This window comes from Bufo gargarizans, chromosome 1, assembly GCF_014858855.1.
Source record: "Bufo gargarizans isolate SCDJY-AF-19 chromosome 1, ASM1485885v1, whole genome shotgun sequence".
Classification (NCBI taxonomy): domain Eukaryota; kingdom Metazoa; phylum Chordata; class Amphibia; order Anura; family Bufonidae; genus Bufo; species Bufo gargarizans.
In genome coordinates this window covers 353,000,779-353,019,680 of record NC_058080.1, presented here as the reverse complement: position 1 = coordinate 353,019,680, position 18,902 = coordinate 353,000,779, and the positions used below count along the sequence as shown (strand labels likewise).

General features: G+C 45.6%; 1 protein-coding gene across 1 annotated transcript in view; it reads right to left on the bottom strand.

Moving 5' to 3' along the window:
- Nucleotides 1–8,401, bottom strand: part of AP1M1 (adaptor related protein complex 1 subunit mu 1) — a 48,584-nt gene extending 40,183 nt beyond the window's left edge. The window contains exon 1 of the mRNA XM_044268838.1: nt 8,214–8,401. Coding sequence (XP_044124773.1) covers nt 8,214–8,255 — 42 coding nt within the window. The 5' untranslated portion in view covers nt 8,256–8,401. The remainder of the gene's footprint in view (nt 1–8,213) is intronic.
- Nucleotides 8,402–18,902: the final 10,501 nt, after the last annotated feature.

The window sequence follows — 18,902 nt, the reverse complement described above, 5'->3', positions numbered from 1 at the left end:
TGGGGCCACTTTTTTGGAGTTTCTACTCTAGGGGTGCATCAGGGGGGCTTCATTTGGGACATGGTGTCAAAAAACCAGTCCAGCAAAATCTGCCTTCCAAAAACCGTATGGCATTCCTTTCCTTCTGCACCCTGCCGTGTGCCCGTACAGCAGTTTACAACCACATATGGGGTGTTTCTGTAAACTACAAAATCAGGGCCATAAATATTGAGTTTGGTTTGGCTGTTAACCCTTGCTTTGCAACTGGAAATGTTTTTTATTAAAATGGAAAATCTCCCCAAAAAGTGAAATTTTGAAATTGTATCTCTATTTTCCATGAATTCTTGTGGAACACCTAAAGGGTTAATGACGTTTGTAAAATCAGTTTTGAATACCTTGAGGGGTGTAGTTTCTTAGATGGGGTCACATTTATGGAGTTTCTACTCTAGGGTGCATCAGGGGGGGCTTCAAATGGGACATGGTGTCCAAAAAAAACAGTCCAGCAAAATCTGCCTTCCAAAAACCGTATGGCATTCCTTTCCTTCTGCGCCCTGCCGTGTGCCCGTACAGCGGTTTACGACCACATATGGGGTGTTTCTGTAAACTACAGAATAAGGGCCATGAATATTGAGTTCTGTTTGGCTGTTAACCCTTCCTTTGTAACTGGAAAAAGATTATTAAAATAGAAAATCTGGGGGGGCGGAGCCGGCTGAGCATGGTGGAGGACGTGTGCGCCTGAGCTCCTCACCAAAAGCCCGGTCTTTAAGCCTATTTCATAGCTACCCGACGAGATTATGAGGAAGACTAACAGAGAGAAGAGAGGAGAAGTGGAGAGCACCCCGAAACTGAAAAGCTCGCAGAGCGATATGAACAAGTACCTCAGCAAGAAGACCCCTTCGTCTCAGCCGGAGCGGGGGAAAGCAGCGCGCCATACGTTAGCTGCAGAGGCGCGGGAAGAGGACTCTGATGGCGACAGCTCGGATGCCTGTTCTGAAATACAAGGTGAGCGAGACGCTTTACCAATCACCAGAGCATTCCTACAACAGTCGTTAGCTCAATCGCTAGACAAAGCTCTGTCGCCAGTCCTGAAAGAACTGTCGGACATCAAGGCGGAGGTCTTACATATGGGCCATAGAGTGGAGGCCTTGGAAGACTCGCACTCCCTCATGACTCAGCACAGTGCGGGGATGCAGTCGCAACTTGCCTCGGTCTGTAAACAGGTGAATGCTGCCTTTTTGCACCTGGAAGACCAGGAGAACCGAGGGCGCCGCAAGAACATACGCCTTAGAGGGATACCAGAATTGATTTCTGCAGAGGAGCTGACACCCACAGTTCGCAGTTTATTTGGGATGCTGGTGGGCAAAGAGCGCGCAGACGCCATTGTTATTGAACGCGCCCATAGAGCCCTGCGCCCGAAACCGCCGGCTACAGAACCCCCCAGGGATGTGGTTTGTGCTCTTTTGAATTACCTAGATACTGCGGCCTTGCTCAGAGCTGCGAGAGAGGCGGGTGATCTCTTACTGGAGGAACATAAGATTCTACTGTTTCAGGACTTGGCGACCAGTACGTTGGCGAAAAGAAGGGCCTTTCGTCCACTAACTAATGCCTTAAGGGAGAAGAAGCTCCCGGTGAAGTGGCTCTTCCCTTTTGGCCTGACAACCACAATTGAGGGTAGGCAATATACGGTGCGAGCACCAGAAGATTTGCCCAGGTTGTGGGACGCATTACAGATGGAACCGCTAGAAATCCCATCATGGCTACCAACGTCTTTCCCGCCAGACTTGCCTCAGCTTCCGCAGAACCTGCAGTGGCAGACAGCGAGCAAGGGTCGCTCGCCGAGGAAGAAAGCCACCTGAGATACAGGACTCTTTTCCCATAAGAGAAGTCCTTCTTCATGTTAAAGTGTTTAATTTCTCTGTACTTATGGAAGACACCTCATGTGACAGGGTTTTTCTCTGAGATAACAGAGACGGTTTCCCCAGTCAGGGGTTTACGGTTCTACTTCATAATAATCTACAACTTTTTCCCACTGTACTCATAAGTTGTTTATTTGATGTAATTACGGGTACTCTTTTTCCAGCTTGATAGACCGGGTGGATGGAGATGGGTCCTGTGACTTCTCCACACATGTCACCCCCCACTGGCCTTAGATATTGGGCCAGAGTGTGCCTCACTGCGTCGCGAGACGCCATTGGGCTCTATAGCCCACTTGTTCTGTTCATTTTCGTTTTTACATGTTATTGTTTATGTCCTGTCCTGCTTGACATCCAATGTACTGCGGCTCTTTTAGATAACTGTTGGTTTGGATATGGCTGAAGTGAAAGTATACTCGCTTAATGTTAACGGGGCTAATATCCCTCAAAAGAGGAGTCAGCTATATCACACGTTAAAGAAAGACCGTGTTGATATTGCCTTTATACAGGAAACTCACTTCAGGCATATGCATATACCTAATATGATTAGCAAACAATTCCCCCAATGGTTTCATGCTTCTCACTCGTCGGCCTCAAGGGGCGTCTCTATAGGAGTGGGAAAGAATGTCCCGTTCCAACTGTTAGCTAAAATGGTGGATCCGGAAGGTAGATACCTGTTAGTTAAAGGGAAAATTCTTAATTTAACGATTACTATGGCAAATCTATATGCTCCAAACTATAACCAGATTAAGTGGATTTTACGGACGCTAGACATCCTGAAGCCCTTTGCGGAAGGATTGTTGATCATGGGGGGTGATTTGAACATGATCTTTGACCCCATAAAAGACACCACATCCAGAGGTAGGAATGTGCCCGTTAAGCAACTCCGCAGACTTCACCTTGCGCTGTCGGACTTTGGTCTCTCGGATGTCTGGAGATTGTTACATCCTGAAGATAAGGACTATACGTTCCACTCTAGAGTACATGATTCGTACCAGAGGTTGGACTATATTTTCTTATCCAACCATGCGCTCCCATTGGTCACGGAGGCTACGATAGACAATGCAGTTATTTCTGACCACGCTCCCATAAGTGTAAGTGTGAGGTTTGCGGACTTACCGCGTAGATCCTGGACCTGGCGTTTAAACACCACGTTAATAGATAATGCAACTCATGCGCAGGCAATCGCACAAAAACTGAGAGAATACTTTCTAAATAATGACTCAGATCAGATCTCAAGGCCCATTCTGTGGGAAGCACATAAAGAAGTGATCAGAGGAGAGCTTATTGGTCTGGGCACTAGGTTAAAAAGAGATAGAGTGAAAAAACTGAACTCACTATTACTGCAAATATCTACACTTGAAGGTTTACACAAAAAATCGCAGTCAGATGAGATATACAACTCCCTAGCTTCCCTACGTAGGCAGGTTAGAGATCTCCTTAATATTAAAACAGCAAAAATATTACAGGCCCTACGTTTTAAACATTACCTTCATGGTAATAAAAGCTCCAAGCTAATGTCCGCTCTTTTAAAACATCAGAGAGATAAGTCTTTCATTCAAGGGATAAAAACGTCAGATGGAAGTAAGCTAACAAACACGCCAGCCATAGCAAGGGAGTTCTGCAAGTTTTATGAATCTCTATACAACTTGAAAGAGGGAGGTACCCACCCAGACTTAGCCCTGCAGATTAAAAAATTCTTAAGCTCTATTATGATCCCGTCAGTCTCAGAGGCGAATAGCCGCGAACTACTGAAGCCTTTTACTGCAGAGGAGGTGGCACGGGTCCTAGATACCATTCCGACTGGGAAGTCCCCGGGGCCGGATGGGTTCCCCATTGCTTATTACAAAAAGTTTAGAGATATACTTGTTCCTTACTTTGTCAGCTTATGCAACTCATTACTTGGAGGGGAGTCTCTACCCCCACAAGCTCAGGCAGCGCATATTACAGTGATTCATAAGGAGGGGAAAGACCAAGAAGTATGTGGAAGCTACAGGCCCATTTCCCTACTTAACACTGATTTGAAGTGGTGGGCTAAACTGCTTAGTTCCAGAATTTCCAAGCTTCTGCCTGAGCTTGTGGAGGAGGAACAAGTGGGGTTCGTGCCAGGACGAGAGGGGAGATATAATGTTAGCAGGGTGGTACATGCGGTTTGTCATGCTAGGAAGAATCGGATACCAATGGTACTGTTAGGTACGGATGCAGAGAAGGCGTTCGACAGAGTCAGTTGGCTATACATGCGGAGTGTACTGGAGGCATTTGGCTTCCCAGTGCAGTTTATTAATGCCATTTTCTCGCTATATTCCTCACCATCAGCGCGCGTCATGGTTAATGGAACTCTGTCGGACGCCTTCATGATACGTAATGGCACGAGGCAGGGATGCCCCCTGTCCCCCACACTCTTTATACTCACCTTAGAGACCTTGCTTCTAAAGTTTAGGCAAAACTCTGCTATTCAGGGGTTGCGCTTAGGTACACACACCCACAAAATGGCAGCGTTCGCTGACGATTTACTACTTATGCTAACTGATCCTGAAAAGGCTATGAGCGAGGTTTTGACTATTTTCCAGCACTTTGGGGCTCTGTCCAACTTTAAGATTAACATGGACAAGTCTGAAGCGCTAGGTATATCTTTATCCCCCGCACAGCTAATTAAACTTAAGAAACTGACACCCTTCAAGTGGCCACATACTTCTATCAAGCATTTAGGAATTAATATCTCTAGCGACCCTGGCCTGTTGTTCAGACTAAACTTCCCTCCCCTATTGAATAAGATAGAAACCTTTCTCACCAAAAGCTCTCTGCCATTCCTTTCCTGGTTAGGGAGGAAAAATGTGATTACGGCTTACATATTGCCTCAGCTGTTATATACCCTAAGATCTCTTCCACTGTATTTACCGGCCAGTTACCTACTTAAACTCAGGAGGATCATAGGGAGATATATCTGGGCGAACAAAAAGGCTAGGCTACCCTTTGGGTTACTTACTAGGAGAAAAAAGCAGGGAGGCGTTTCACTCCCAGATGTGGAGCAGTATGTAAAGGCTGTACATCTGGAGAGATGGATTGCCTTGGTGAGGCCCACACCCTCACCATTGCATGTGGAGATGGAGCGTGCCCTCATGGGAAACTCAGCAGACTACATGCTGTGGTTCCCTTTCAAAAAACCAGATAAAGATTCCCTGGTCAGTGTCCTCACGAAAAGTACAGTTATTGCATGTAATAGAGCAGAAGAGCTTAACATGGGGAGAGGGAAGTTGTCACCTCTAACACCTCTTAAAATGTTGCCCCAGATCCTGAACAAATCATTGGTCGACCCAGGCCCCATCTGGAACTCCTGTCCGGGGAAAGTATTAGGAGATCTTGTGAAATTGTCACATCAGAATGACTATTACGCCTCCTTAGAAGGGGGAAATGCTGCCAGCTGGGACTTCCTGCAGGTCAGGGACTTTGAGATCACGTGTAATAAGCTCAAAAAGTCCAAGTTTGTTCCGCTTGCAGATCCTACCTGGTTGGAATCCTACATTTTGCTTCCCAAGATCCCCCCGAAATGCATCTCACTCATCTATACGCAATTGTTGAGAGATAAGTTCAAAAGTATTCCCACGTACATTGGCGCATGGGAGAGAGAACTGAATTGCAAACTGGATGATAGGGACAAAAACTATATCTTGTCACACTCACACGGATTTTCTAAATGTATTCTGACGCAGGAAAATTCCCTAAAAATTCTAACTAGGTGGTATAGAACCCCCGAGATGTTATTCAAAATGGGTTTGGTATCCGATGATTCATGTTGGAGGTGCGGGAAGGACAGAGGTTCTATATCACACCTGTGGTGGTTCTGTCCGAGTTTGAAGGCATTTTGGGGAGATATTGAAAAATTAATCAACGAGATATGTTCTGTGGACCTGAAACTTACCCCAGAACTAGTTCTTTTGTGGTTACCCCTAACTGGATTCAGACCAAATAGAATGAGTCTTCCCACACATATGATCGCAGCTGCAAAATTGTTAGTCCCTATGAAATGGAGAGATAAGGACCCGCCGTCCCTTAGGATGTGGCATGAGAAAATGAGCGATATGTGCAGAATGGAGGAATTAGTGGGTTGGACTTATAACACAAGAGATAAATATTTGCAGGTCTGGGATCCGTGGATAAAGTACACTAGGAAGATAGATATGGAGGAGATTGACAAGGATCGGGTATTAGGAAAGTAAGCTGATGTGAGGTTCCCATCATACACGCCCCAAGTAACTCGACCCTGTTAAGGAGGAATATGCTGCCAATTGAGCCTGGTCTTGACGGAACCTCAATAATTTATCTTGGGGAACGAGTTATATGACACAGTGGATGGAAGGTATTAGTAATCATTGGACAACATCATAGGCGACAGGACTAATATGTTCTATTAGTTATATGTGTTGTTAGTGTCTTTTTGTATGTACTCACCTGATATTCCATATGTACATTTAGAGATATCAGAAATTACGATAAGATTGGAGGTCTTCACATGCCTGTAGTGTCGGGTCATAGCCCTAGAAGCCTAATTGATACTTGATTGTGTTAATGGTGAAGATGTCTAGTCTGTCTTTTGCAATAGGTTTCCTTAAGGAGACTGTTATCACTGTATGTACTTTGTATATGCTTTTATTTACCAATAAAAACAGATTTGACACAAAATAGAAAATCTGCCAAAAAAGTGAAATTTTCAAATTGTATCTCTATTTTCCATTAATTCTTGTGGAACACCTAAAGGGTTAACAAAGTTTGTAAAATCAGTTTTGAATACCGTGGAGGGGTGTAGTTTATAGAATGGGTCATTTTTGGGTGGTTTCTATTATGTAAGCCTCGCAAGGTGACATCAGACGTGAATTGATCCCTATTATTGGGTTTTTGAAAATTTCAGAAAAATTTCAAGATTTGCTTCTAAACTTCTAAGCCTTGTAACATCCCCGAAAATTAAAAATATCATTCCCAAAATGATCCAAACATGAAGTAGACATGTGGGGAATGTAAAGTAATAACTATTTTTGGAGGTATTATAGAAGTAGAGAAATTGAAACTTGGAAATTTGCAAATTTTTTTTACAAATTTTTTGTAAATTTGGTATTTTTTTACTTTATTTTACCACTGTCATGAAGTACAATATGTGACGAAAAAACAATCTCAGAATGGCCTGGACAAGTCAAAGCGTTTTAAAGTTATCAGCACTTAAAGTGACACTGGTCAGATTTGCAAAAAAATGGCCAAGTCCTTAAGGTGAAATAGGGCTGAGTCCTTAAGGGGTTAAATAAATTCCCCCATGGTTTAAATGATGCCCCCATAGTGGCCCTCCGCATTTTTTTGTTTGTTGATTTTACAAAAAAATAAACTTACCTTATCCACTTGCTCGCACTGCAGCAGTCTGTTCTCTCTTCACAGAACGAGACCTGCCGAAGGTGCGCGATAATGTCACTGCGCGCTCCCACGTGGTTACGTCACCATGGAGATGGCAGGTCCTGCTCAATGAAGAGACTGCTGCTCCGCGAGCAAGTGGATGAGGCGAGTTTTTTTTTTAAACCCCTAAATGGCCTGGGTAAAGTGTACCCATTTTTAACGGCCATTAGACAGGTGCACTGTCAATAGGCCGTTAAAAACAGTCCAATTGATTTCAATGGAGTCCGTCTGACTGTGAAAAAATAGGACATGTTCTGTTTTTTGGACGGACGCTATTCACTGCCCGTTAAAAGAACGGCCATGTGAATAGCCCCATAGACTTTCACTGGTGCTAAAAATGGCCGTGTTACTTAGACGGCCGTCACACGGAATGAGGTCTAACTGTAGTTCCTCTATCTCAGTCCAGATCTTCGGTTCTACAGTACAATTCCTGTACATACTCTGAAGATCGGATTCACTGTGCGCACCCTGAGAATCCTCCTAAGACATCTCATGACCAAATATCACTGTGGGCGACTCCTACGCTGCCAGAACCCCAGAAATTCCAGGAGTATGGGAACCCCTTGCGATTCTGAGTTTGCAGTACTTGGGGATGCACTGATCTTTCCTCATCAGCGCTGTGAAGCTCCTTGGTAATTGCTGGTCGAGCAGTTTCCCAGTATACACTGACCAGGCTTGATGGGACGCAGCTGGAGCCTGCAGTCACGTGACCGCATTAAATTGCGGCTAGCCATACAATACTACGTGTCCGCTCTATATCCCCAGTATAGAACGCCTATACTGCCGCCTGCCCAGGGCACAGATCCCGCCATGACTGGGGGATTTTAAAACTGCCAGCTGGGTGAGGCCAGCCTGTGCCACCGTCTGGCAAGGGGCGCCTCTCACCTTGCCCTTTAGGTCCAGCACGTAGACCGCGCTCGCCGACATCCTCCTCCGCTGCGGTCAGCTTTCCTGAGAAACCGCTCCGCAGGCGTCAGTCCCAGCTCATGCCCGTTATACCTCACTCTAGCGGTCTGCGAGGCTCGGAGGAAGCGCACTCTCATCCCTTCCGGCCATCACTGTCACAGGCCCCTCCACTACCAAGATGGCGGCGCCGAAACGACACAGCTCGTCATAAAGCCAGTCCTCTACAAAGATGGCTGCGGTGCGGTGGAAGGAGCCACCTGACTGGATAAATAATGTCCGTCTCTGAACTACGCTGTCTGGCCAGAAACCAGAATGCTTTCTGACTAAAAGGCGCGGGGATAATGGAATATACAGGGCAGGAGTCGGTCTGCTGTTAGGCAGGCAGTTTACAGAAACAGAATGAATATAGTGAAATATAAGCATAAGGACTGGTAGATGGGCTGTAGAATCCCCTGAACCTAGCTGAAAATGTACAGGGGCAGACCGGCCATAGACCTGGGCTGCCTGAACCTTCCTCATGGCTGATGTTGCCAGGTACATAAGTATCTGATGCTCAGCATTACTTAACCACTTCAACCCCTCTAGCTGAAACCCCCTTCATGACCAGGCCACTTTTTACACTTCTGCACTACACTACTTTCACCGTTTATCGCTCAGTCATGCAACTTACCACCCAAATGAATTTTACCTCCTTTTCTTCTCACTAATAGAGCTTTCATTTGGTGGTATTTTATTGCTGCTGACATTTTTACTTTTTCTGTTATTAATCGAAATTTTTGCAAAAAAATGACATTTTTCACTTTCAGCTGTAAAATTTTGCAAAAAAAACGACATCCATATATAAATTTTTCGCTAAATTTATTGTTCTACATGTCTTTGATAAAAAAAAAATGTTTGGGCAAAAAAAAAATGGTTTGGGTAAAAGTTATAGCGTTTACAAACTATGGTACAAAAATGTGAATTTCCGCTTTTTGAAGCAGCTCTGACTTTCTGAGCACCTGTCATGTTTCCTGAGGTTCTACAATGCCCAGACAGTAGAAAAACCCCACAAATGACCCCATTTCGGAAAGTAGACACCCTAAGGTATTCGCTGATGGGCATAGTGAGTTCATAGAACTTTTTATTTTTTGTCACAAGTTAGCGGAAAATGATGATTTTTATTTAAAATTTTTTTTTTCTTACAAAGTCTCATATTCCACTAACTTGCGACAAAAAATTCTAGGAACTCGCCATGCCCCTCACGGAATACCTTGGGGTGTCTTCTTTCCAAAATGGGGTCACTTGTGGGGTAGTTATACTGCCCTGGCAATTTAGGGGCCCAAATGTGTGAGAAGAACTTTGCAATCAAAATGTGTAAAAAATGGCCTGCGAAATCCGAAAGGTGCACTTTGGAATATGTGCCCCTTTGCCCACCTTGGCTGCAAAAAAGTGTGACACATCTGGTATCGCCGTACTCAGGAGAAGTTGGGGAATGTGTTTTGGGGTGTCATTTTACATATACCCATGCTGGGTGAGAGAAATATCTTGGCAAAAGACAACTTTTCCCATTTTTTTATACAAAGTTGGCATTTGACCAAGATATTTTTCTCACCCAGCATGGGTATATGTAAAATGACACCCCAAAACACATTCCCCAACTTCTCCTGAGTACGGCGATACCAGATGTGTGACACTTTTTTGCAGCCAAGGTGGGCAAAGGGGCACATATTCCAAAGTGCACCTTTCGGATTTCGCAGGCCATTTTTTACACATTTTGATTGCAAAGTTCTTCTCACACATTTGGGCCCCTAAATTGTCAGGGCAGTATAACTACCCCACAAGTGATCCCATTTTGGAAAGAAGACACCCCAAGGTATTCCGTGAGGGGAATGGCGAGTTCCTAGAATTTTTTATTTTTTGTCGCAAGTTAGTGGAATATGAGACTTTGTAAGGAAAAAAGAAAAATCATCATTTTCCGCTAACTTGTGACAAAAAATTAAAAGTTCTAGGAACTTGCCGTGCCCCTCACGGAATACCTTGGGGTGTCTTCTTTCCAAAATGGGGTAACTTGTGGCGTAGTTATACTGCCCTGGCAATTTAGGGGCCCAAATGTGTGAGAAGTACCTTGCAATCAAAATCTGTAAAAAATGGCCTGTGAAATCCGAAAGGTGCACTTTGGAATATGTGCCCCTTTGCCCACCTTGGCTGCAAAAAAGTGTCACACATGTGGTATCGCCGTACTCAGGAGAAGTTGGGGAATGTGTTTTGGGGTGCCATTTTACATATAACCATGCTGGGTGAGAGAAATATCTTGGCAAAAGATAACTTTTCCCATTTTTTTATACAATGTTGGCATTTGACCAAGATATTTTTCTCACTCAGCATGGGTATATGTAAAATGACACCCCAAAACACATTGCCCAACTTCTCCTGAGTATGGCGATACCAGATGTGTGACACTTTTTTGCAGCCTAGATGCGCAAAGGTGCCCAAATTCCTTTTAGGAGGGCATTTTTAGACATTTGGATCCCAGACTTCTTCTCACGCTTTAGGGCCCCTAAAAAGCCAGGGCAGTATAAATACCCCACATGTGACCCCACTTTGGAAAGAAGACACCCCAAGGTATTCAATGAGGGGCATGGCGAGTTCATAGAATTTTTTTTTTTTTTTGCATAAGTTAGCGGAAATTGATTTTTTTGTTTTTTTTCTCACAAAGTCTCACTTTCCGCTAACTTAGGACAAAAATTACAATCTTTCATGGACTCAATATGCCCCTCACGGAATACCTTGGGGTGTCTTCTTTCCAAAATGGGGTCACATGTGGGGTATTTATACTGCCCTGTCTTTTTAGGGGCCCTAAAGCGTGATAAGAAGTCTGGAATATAAATGTCTAAAAATGCATTTGGATTCCGTGAGGGGTATGGTGAGTTCATGTGAGATTTTATTTTTTGACACAAGTTAGTGGAATATGAGACTTTGTAAGAAAAAACAAACAAAAAAAAAATTATATATTTCCACTAACTTGGGCCCAAAAAATGTCTGAATGGAGCCTTACAGGGGGGTGATCAATGACAGGGGGGTGATCACCCATATAGACTCCCTGATCACCCCCCTGTCATTGATCACCCCCCCCCTGTAAGGCTCCATTCAGACGTCCGTATGATTTTTACGGATACATGGATCGGATCCGCAAAACACATGCGGACGTCTGAATGGAGCCTTACAGGGGGGTGATCAATGACAGGGGGTGATCAGGGTGATCATCCCCCTGTCATTGATCACCCCCCCTGTAAGGCTCCATTTAGACGTCCGTATGATTTTTACGGATCCATGGATCGGATCCGCAAAACACATGCGGACGTCTGAATGGAGCCTTACAGGGGGGTGATCAATGACAGGGGGTGATCAGGGAGTGTATATGGGTGATACCCCCCCTGTAAGGCTCCATTCAGACGTCCGTATGATTTTTACGGATACATGGATCGGATCCGCAAAACACATGCGGACGTCTGAATGGAGCCTTACAGGGGGGTGATCAATGACAGGGGGTGATCAGGGTGATCATCCCCCTGTCATTGATCACCCCCCCTGTAAGGCTCCATTTAGACGTCCGTATGATTTTTACGGATCCATGGATCGGATCCGCAAAACACATGCAGACGTCTGAATGGAGCCTTACAGGGGGGTGATCAATGACAGGGGGTGATCAGGGAGTGTATATGGGTGATACCCCCCCTGTAAGGCTCCATTCAGACGTCCGTATGATTTTTACGGATACATGGATCGGATCCGCAAAACACATGCGGACGTCTGAATGGAGCCTTACAGGGGGGTGATCAATGACAGGGGGTGATCAGGGAGTGTATATGGGTGATCACCCCCCTGTAAGGCTCCATTCAGACGTCCGCATGTGTTTTGCGGATCCGATCCATGGATCCGTAAAAATCATGCGGACGTCTGAATGGAGCCTTACAGGGGGTGATCAATGACAGGGGGTGATCAGGGAGTGTATATGGGTGATCACCCCTCTGTTATTGATCACCCCCCTGTAAGGCTCCATTCAGACGTCCGCATGTGTTTTGCGGATCCGATCCATGGATCCGTAAAAATCATGCGGACGTCTGAATGGAGCCTTACAGGGGGTGATCAATGACAGGGGGTGATCAGGGAGTGTATATGGGTGATCACCCCTCTGTTATTGATCACCCCCCTGTAAGGCTCCATTCAGACGTCCGCATGTGTTTTGCGGATCCGATCCATGGATCCGTAAAAATCATGCAGACGTCTGAATGGAGCCTTACAGGGGGTGATCAGGGAGTGTATATGGGTGATCACCCTTTTTGTCATTGATCACCCCCCTGTAAGGCTCCATTCAGACGTCCGCATGTGTTTTGCGGATCTGATCCATGTATCCATGGATCCGTAAAAATCATGCGGATGTCTGAATGGAGCCTTACAGGGGGTGATCAATGACAGGGGGTGATCAGGGAGTGTATATGGGTGATCACCCCTCTGTCATTGATCACCCCCCTGTAAGGCTCCATTCAGACGTCCGCATGTGTTTTGCGGATCTGATCCATGTATCCGTAAAAATCATGCGGACGTCTGAATGGAGCCTTACAGGGGGTGATCAATGACAGGGGGTGATCAGGGAGTGTATATGGGTGATCACCCCCCTGTCATTGATCACCCCCCTGTAAGGCTCCATTCAGACGTCCGCATGTGTTTTGCGGATCCGATCCATGGATCCGTAAAAATCATGCGGACGTCTGAATGGAGCCTTACAGGGGGTGATCAGGGAGTGTATATGGGTGATCACCCCCTTGTCATTGATCACCCCCCTGTAAGGCTCCATTCAGACGTCCGCATGTGTTTTGCGGATCCGATCCATGTATCCGTGGATCCGTAAAAATCATACGGACGTCTGAACGGAGCCTGACGGGGGGGTGATCAATGACAGGGGGGGTGATCGGGGAGTTTATATGGGGTGATCATGGGTTCATAAGGGGTTAATAAGTGACGGGGGGGGTGTAGTGTAGTGTGGTGTTTGGTGCGACTTTACTGAGCTGCCTGTGTCCTCTGGTGGTCGATCCTAACAAAAGGGACCACCAGAGGACCAGGTAGCAGGTATATTAGACGCTGTTATCAAAACAGCGTCTAATATACCTGTTAGGGGTTAAAAAAAAATCAGATCTCCAGCCTGCCAGCGAGCGATCGCCGCTGGTAGGCTGGAGATCCACTCGCTTACCTTCCGTTCCTGTGAGCGCGCGCGCGCCTGCGCGCGTTCACAGGAAATCCCGGCCCTCGCGAGATGACGCATATATGCGTGACTCTGCGCAGGGCTGCCACCTCCGGACCTCACATCTGCGTTAGGCGGTCCGGAGGTGGTTAAAGAGGTATTCCCATCTCAGACAATGGGGGCATATCGCTATATCACTTCTGGGTAGGGTGGCCACCCTCAAAAGACGGACGGTAAAACCCCGCTCATGGCTCTGCTAAGCCATGCCCCTGTTTAGGCCACACCCCTCCCACTCTACAGCCAACTGGGATTGCTGTCTGAGCGTGAGCTGTTCAAAGGGACATCTCTGCGTTCGTCCAGGCCCTGCTCCAGACGGAGGACAGGGAGTATGAAAACTGGAGTGTCCAGCCTAAAATCGGACCTCTGGTTACCCTACTTCTGGGACTCGCACCTACACTGAGAACGGAGCGGGGAAGGTGGTGGCCGGAGGACCCGGGGGTCTGGCAACTGCCAAGCGTTCTCCTCACAGAAGTGAACAGGAGCGCACCGCACTTGCGCAGCAACTGCTCCCATTCATTTCTATGGGGCCGAGCCAGCGCCACAGCCACACACTGACTGAGGCTAGCTCACGCTCAGTCACTAGAGCCGGCCAGCCTCCCAATGATGTGACTGAAGTGTTGTGACTCTGGCAAAATATATTCACTCTCTGCTGAGCCAATCCAGCAGTAAGTGCATAGCTTGTGTCATCACACTCAACCACTCAGAGAGCGGGATGTCACTCTAGTGACTGCGAGAGAAGCAGCAGCCAGGCCTGCGTGCAGTTCAGGTCTCCAGCATGGTCGCCATTCAGTCTCAACCTGTGTATGGCTAACAATGATGTTATGTGTGCCATGGGGACTGGCCATAGACCCTCAGGGAAATTTCCCAGTAGACTGATGCTCAGAGGGCTTTCCAAGCCATTCCCTTGGCTGTCATCAAGATACATAAAGATCTGATGCACTTAGCATTAATTAATGTAGACGTATCAGGCACTTATGCACCTGGCCAGTGGCCACAAGTGTCCTTCTGAAATCATATTGCCGTCCTCAGGATACAGCTTCATACTGTGACATGGGCGTCAGTATTTTGGACTGCACTTTGGTATTTGGTTCTGCACAACAGTATTGCTGGCCCGCTTACTCCTTATGTCAGTTTGGACCCACCTACAACATGAAGCCACTTTTAGTTTTTTTCCAGGGCCCTTTTAAGCTCCCAGTCCGCCCGTGATGTGGGCTCTGACTACGGATGGCAATATGGGTTATGAATGTAGTTGGCAATGTTATGGTCGCCTTTGATGACCTTAAATAAAAAACAATGTGAACAATTGCCTCCAGAAGTCACCTAATTAGTAAATAGTCCACCTTTTGTGTAATTTCTTCTCAGTTACAGCTGTTCTGTGAAGGCCTCAGAGGTTTTTTAGTGATCATAAAAATCAAGGAACACACCAGACAGGTCAGGGATAAGGTAGTGGAGCAGTGTAAAGCAGGTTTAGGTTATAAAAAAATATATCCCAAGTTCTGAACATCTCACGGAGCACTTTTCAATCCATCATCCAAAAATGGAAGAAGTATGAAACAACTGCAAACCTACCAAGACATGGCCGTCCACCTAAACTAGCAGCTCAGGCAAGGAAAGCACAAATTAGAGAAGCAGCCAAGAGGCCCATGGTCACCGGAGGAGTGATCTGTGTACAGAACAACTATTAGTTGTGTACTCCACAGCCATTAGAATTCTCGTTTGCAGTTTGCCACGTAGGGGACAAAACAAACAAGTGGAAGAAGGTGCTCTGGTTGATGGGACCAAACTTGAACTTTTTGGCCTGAATGCAAAACACTATGGGCCAGATTTATCATTAGCTCAGGTCAGAATAATGTTGTGAAAAAGTCCCAAACACTAAAACTGCGCACAAATTTGTGACTTTTTTCTGCTCTGCACTATGCTCGCCAGTTTTCTGAAAGTGGGCGTGTTTTCTTATGCAAATGAATCTTTAGACAGATTTTCTATTGGGACTATTTAAAAAGTCGCAATTTCACTCCAGTGAGGACCATGCTTATCTTATGAGACTTTTTAATAGAACATGCGACTTTTTCATGAACATGCAACTTTTTCATAAAGATGTGCGACTTTTGTAAAGCTGCTTACTGACGGATAGTCAAGCCACATTTATTACCGTCTTAAAGGGCCGATCATAAATCTGACTTGGCTAAAACTGACTTTAGCCATATGTGAAAGTGGAGTGAGCTGTCAGTCATGATAAATCTGGCCCTATATGTGGCGGAAAACTAACACTGCACATCACCCTGAATACACCATCCCCACCATTAAACATGATGGTGGAAGCTGTGGGAATCCTTTTCTTAAGCAGGGACAGGGAAGCTGGTCAGAGTTGAGAAGATAAGGAACTAAATACACGGCAATCCTGGGGGAAAACCTGTTAGAGGCTGCAAAAAACTTAAGACTGGGGCAGAGGTTCACATTCCAGCAGGACAACGACCTTAAACATACAGTCAGAGCAACAATGCAATGGTTTAGATTAAGCAATATTCATGTACTGAATGACCCAGTCAAAGTCCAGACCTAAATCCCATTCAGAGTCTGTGGCAAGACTAGAAAATTGCTGTTCACCAACACTCTCCATCCAATCTGACTGAGCTTGAGCTATTTTGCAAAGAATGGGCTAAAATTTCAGCCTCTAGATGTGCAAAGCTGGTAAAGACATACCCCAAAAGACTTGTAGCTGTAATTGCAGCGAAAGGTGGTCCTACAAAGTATTGACTCTCAAAACGACTGAACTGAAGACATCCTGATGCAAACTGAACGGATTACTCTCCATTCTGAATGCATGGGGATAAAACTGATCAGTTATTTTCCGGTATAGAGCCCCTGTGACGGAACTCTATGCCGGAAAAGAAAAACGCTAGTGTGAAAGTACCCTAAGGCCTCTTTCACACTTGCGTTGTCCGGATCCGGCGTGTACTCCACTTGCCGGAATTACACGCCGGATCCGGAAAAACGCAAGTGTACTGAAAGCATTTGAAGACGGATCCGTCTTCAAAATGCTTTCAGTGTTACTATGGCACCCAGGACGCTATTAAAGTCCTGGTTGCCATAGTAGTAGTGGGGAGCGGGGGAGCAGCATACTTACCATCCGTGCGGCTCCCGGGGCGCTCCAGAATGACGTCAGAGCGCCCCATGCGCATGGATGACGTGTCCATGCGATCACGTGATCCATGCGCTTGGGGCGCCCTGACGTCACTCTGGAGCGCCCCGGGAGCCACACAGATGGTAAGTATACTGCTCCCCGCTCCCCACTGCACTTTACCATGGCTGCCAGGACTTTAGCGTCCCGGCAGCCATGGTAACCATTGAGAAAAAGCTAAACGTTGCATCCGGCAATGCGCCGAAACGACGTTTAGCTTAAGGCCGGATCCGGATCAATGCCTTTCAATGGGCATTCATTCCGGATCCGGCCTTGCGGCAAGTGTTCCGGATTTTTGGCCGGAGCAAAAAGCGCAGCATGCTGCGCTATTTGCTGCGGCCAAAAAACGTTCCGGAACGGAACGGAAGACATCCTGATGCATCCTGAAGGACGGACTGTCCATTCAGAATGCATTAGGAAAATCCTGATCAGTATTCTTCCGGCATAGAGCCCCGACGACGGAACTCTATGCCGGAAGACTATAACGCAGATGTGAAAGAGCCCTAACAAACATTAGCATCATGCCGTCGTTCCCTATCGGTATGTGTTTAGAGGAAACGCTGCAAACACGGGGAGAAGATACAAACTCCATGCAGATGTTGTTCTTGGTTGGGTTTGAACCTAAGACCCCAGTGCTATAATGGATATTATATAAGGGCTTGTATATGATGATGGATATTATATAAGAGTAATCTGTATGATGATAGATATTATATAAGGGTGCGCTATATGATGGACATTATATAAGGGTGTCCTATATGATGGGTATTATATAAGGGCATTCTATTTGACGGGTATTATATAAGGGCATTCTATTTGACGGGTATTATATAAGGGCATTCTATATGATGGATATATAAAGGCGTGCTATTTGATGGGTATTATATAAGTGCATTCTATATGATAGATATTATTTAAGGGTGTTTTATATCATGATGGATATTATACAGTATAAGGGCACTCTATATGATGGATATTATATAAGGTTGTTGTATATAATGATAGATATAATATAAGGGCATTCTAAACAGGGGTGCCTTAGGCAGCCCCAGGTAGGGGCAAGAGAGGGGCACCCGAAGGGCCATGGGCGAAAGGGGTTAGGTTAAGAAATTGACATTGGGGAGGGAGGGGCGCCATTTCAGTTTTCGCCTCAGGCAGCAGAAAGGCTTGATGCACCCCTGATTCTGTAAGATATATAATATCCATCACCTTATAAAATATCTATCTTACAGAATCAGGGGTGCATCAAGCCTTTCTGCTGCCTGAGGCAAAAACTGAAATGGCGCCCCTCCCTACCCAATGTCAATTTCTTAACCTACCCCCTTCCCTTCAGCCCATGGCCCTTCGGGTGCCCCTCTCTTGCCCCTACCTGGGGCTGCCTAAGGCACCCCTGTTTAGAATGCCCTTATATCTATCATTATATACAACTGCATCCACTGCATGGATGAAGAATATGGTTGTGTGTGTGTGAAGCCTTACAATCATTTATCCCCATCCAAATTCATCATCACTTCCCTGATGTTATCCTATGGGGTTTAAAGGTGCCAATCCCTGTCCTGTGTTCTGCTTTGGAATAACGTTCCGCAGTGTAAATAATGTGTTGCGGCTTTTCTGAAGCAGAATGTCTCTATACATTTCAATGTTGGATGTAATCCACACAGAAATCTGCAGCAAAATTCACAAAAAAAAATCTGTATCCTAATCTACAAGTAAAAATCCAAACCTGCGTATTTTCTGGCAGATATCACATATAAATGGCGCTTTGATTGTCTACAGCCTCGGCCCCTGTTAAAGTGCCCCTAAAAAGTTTATTTTCTGTTAAAACTTTCCAGCGCATTACTAATGATTTGAGGCCATACAAACTCCAAACATGAAGGCCATGTTCACATTACCTTTTAGTTTTCTATTCTTCTGATCCATCACAAGAACAGAAAAAAAAAGGATTTTATGTTTTAAGCATCCGTTATCCGTTGTTCTAAGATCAGTTATTTTAGACAGGAGAAAAAGTCTGATGGAATTGACAAAAATGGATGTAATGTGAGCACAATGGATGCTCAAAATAAAGCATGCTTTTAAAAAAAAAATTCCTGTTCTTCTGATAGATTAGTAGAACGGGAACCTAAACGGTGGACCCAGCCTAACAGTATTTTACAAGAAAAGCAGGGATGATAAGAGTAAAGTTGCCCATACACCCTGGGGGAAATGTATTAAA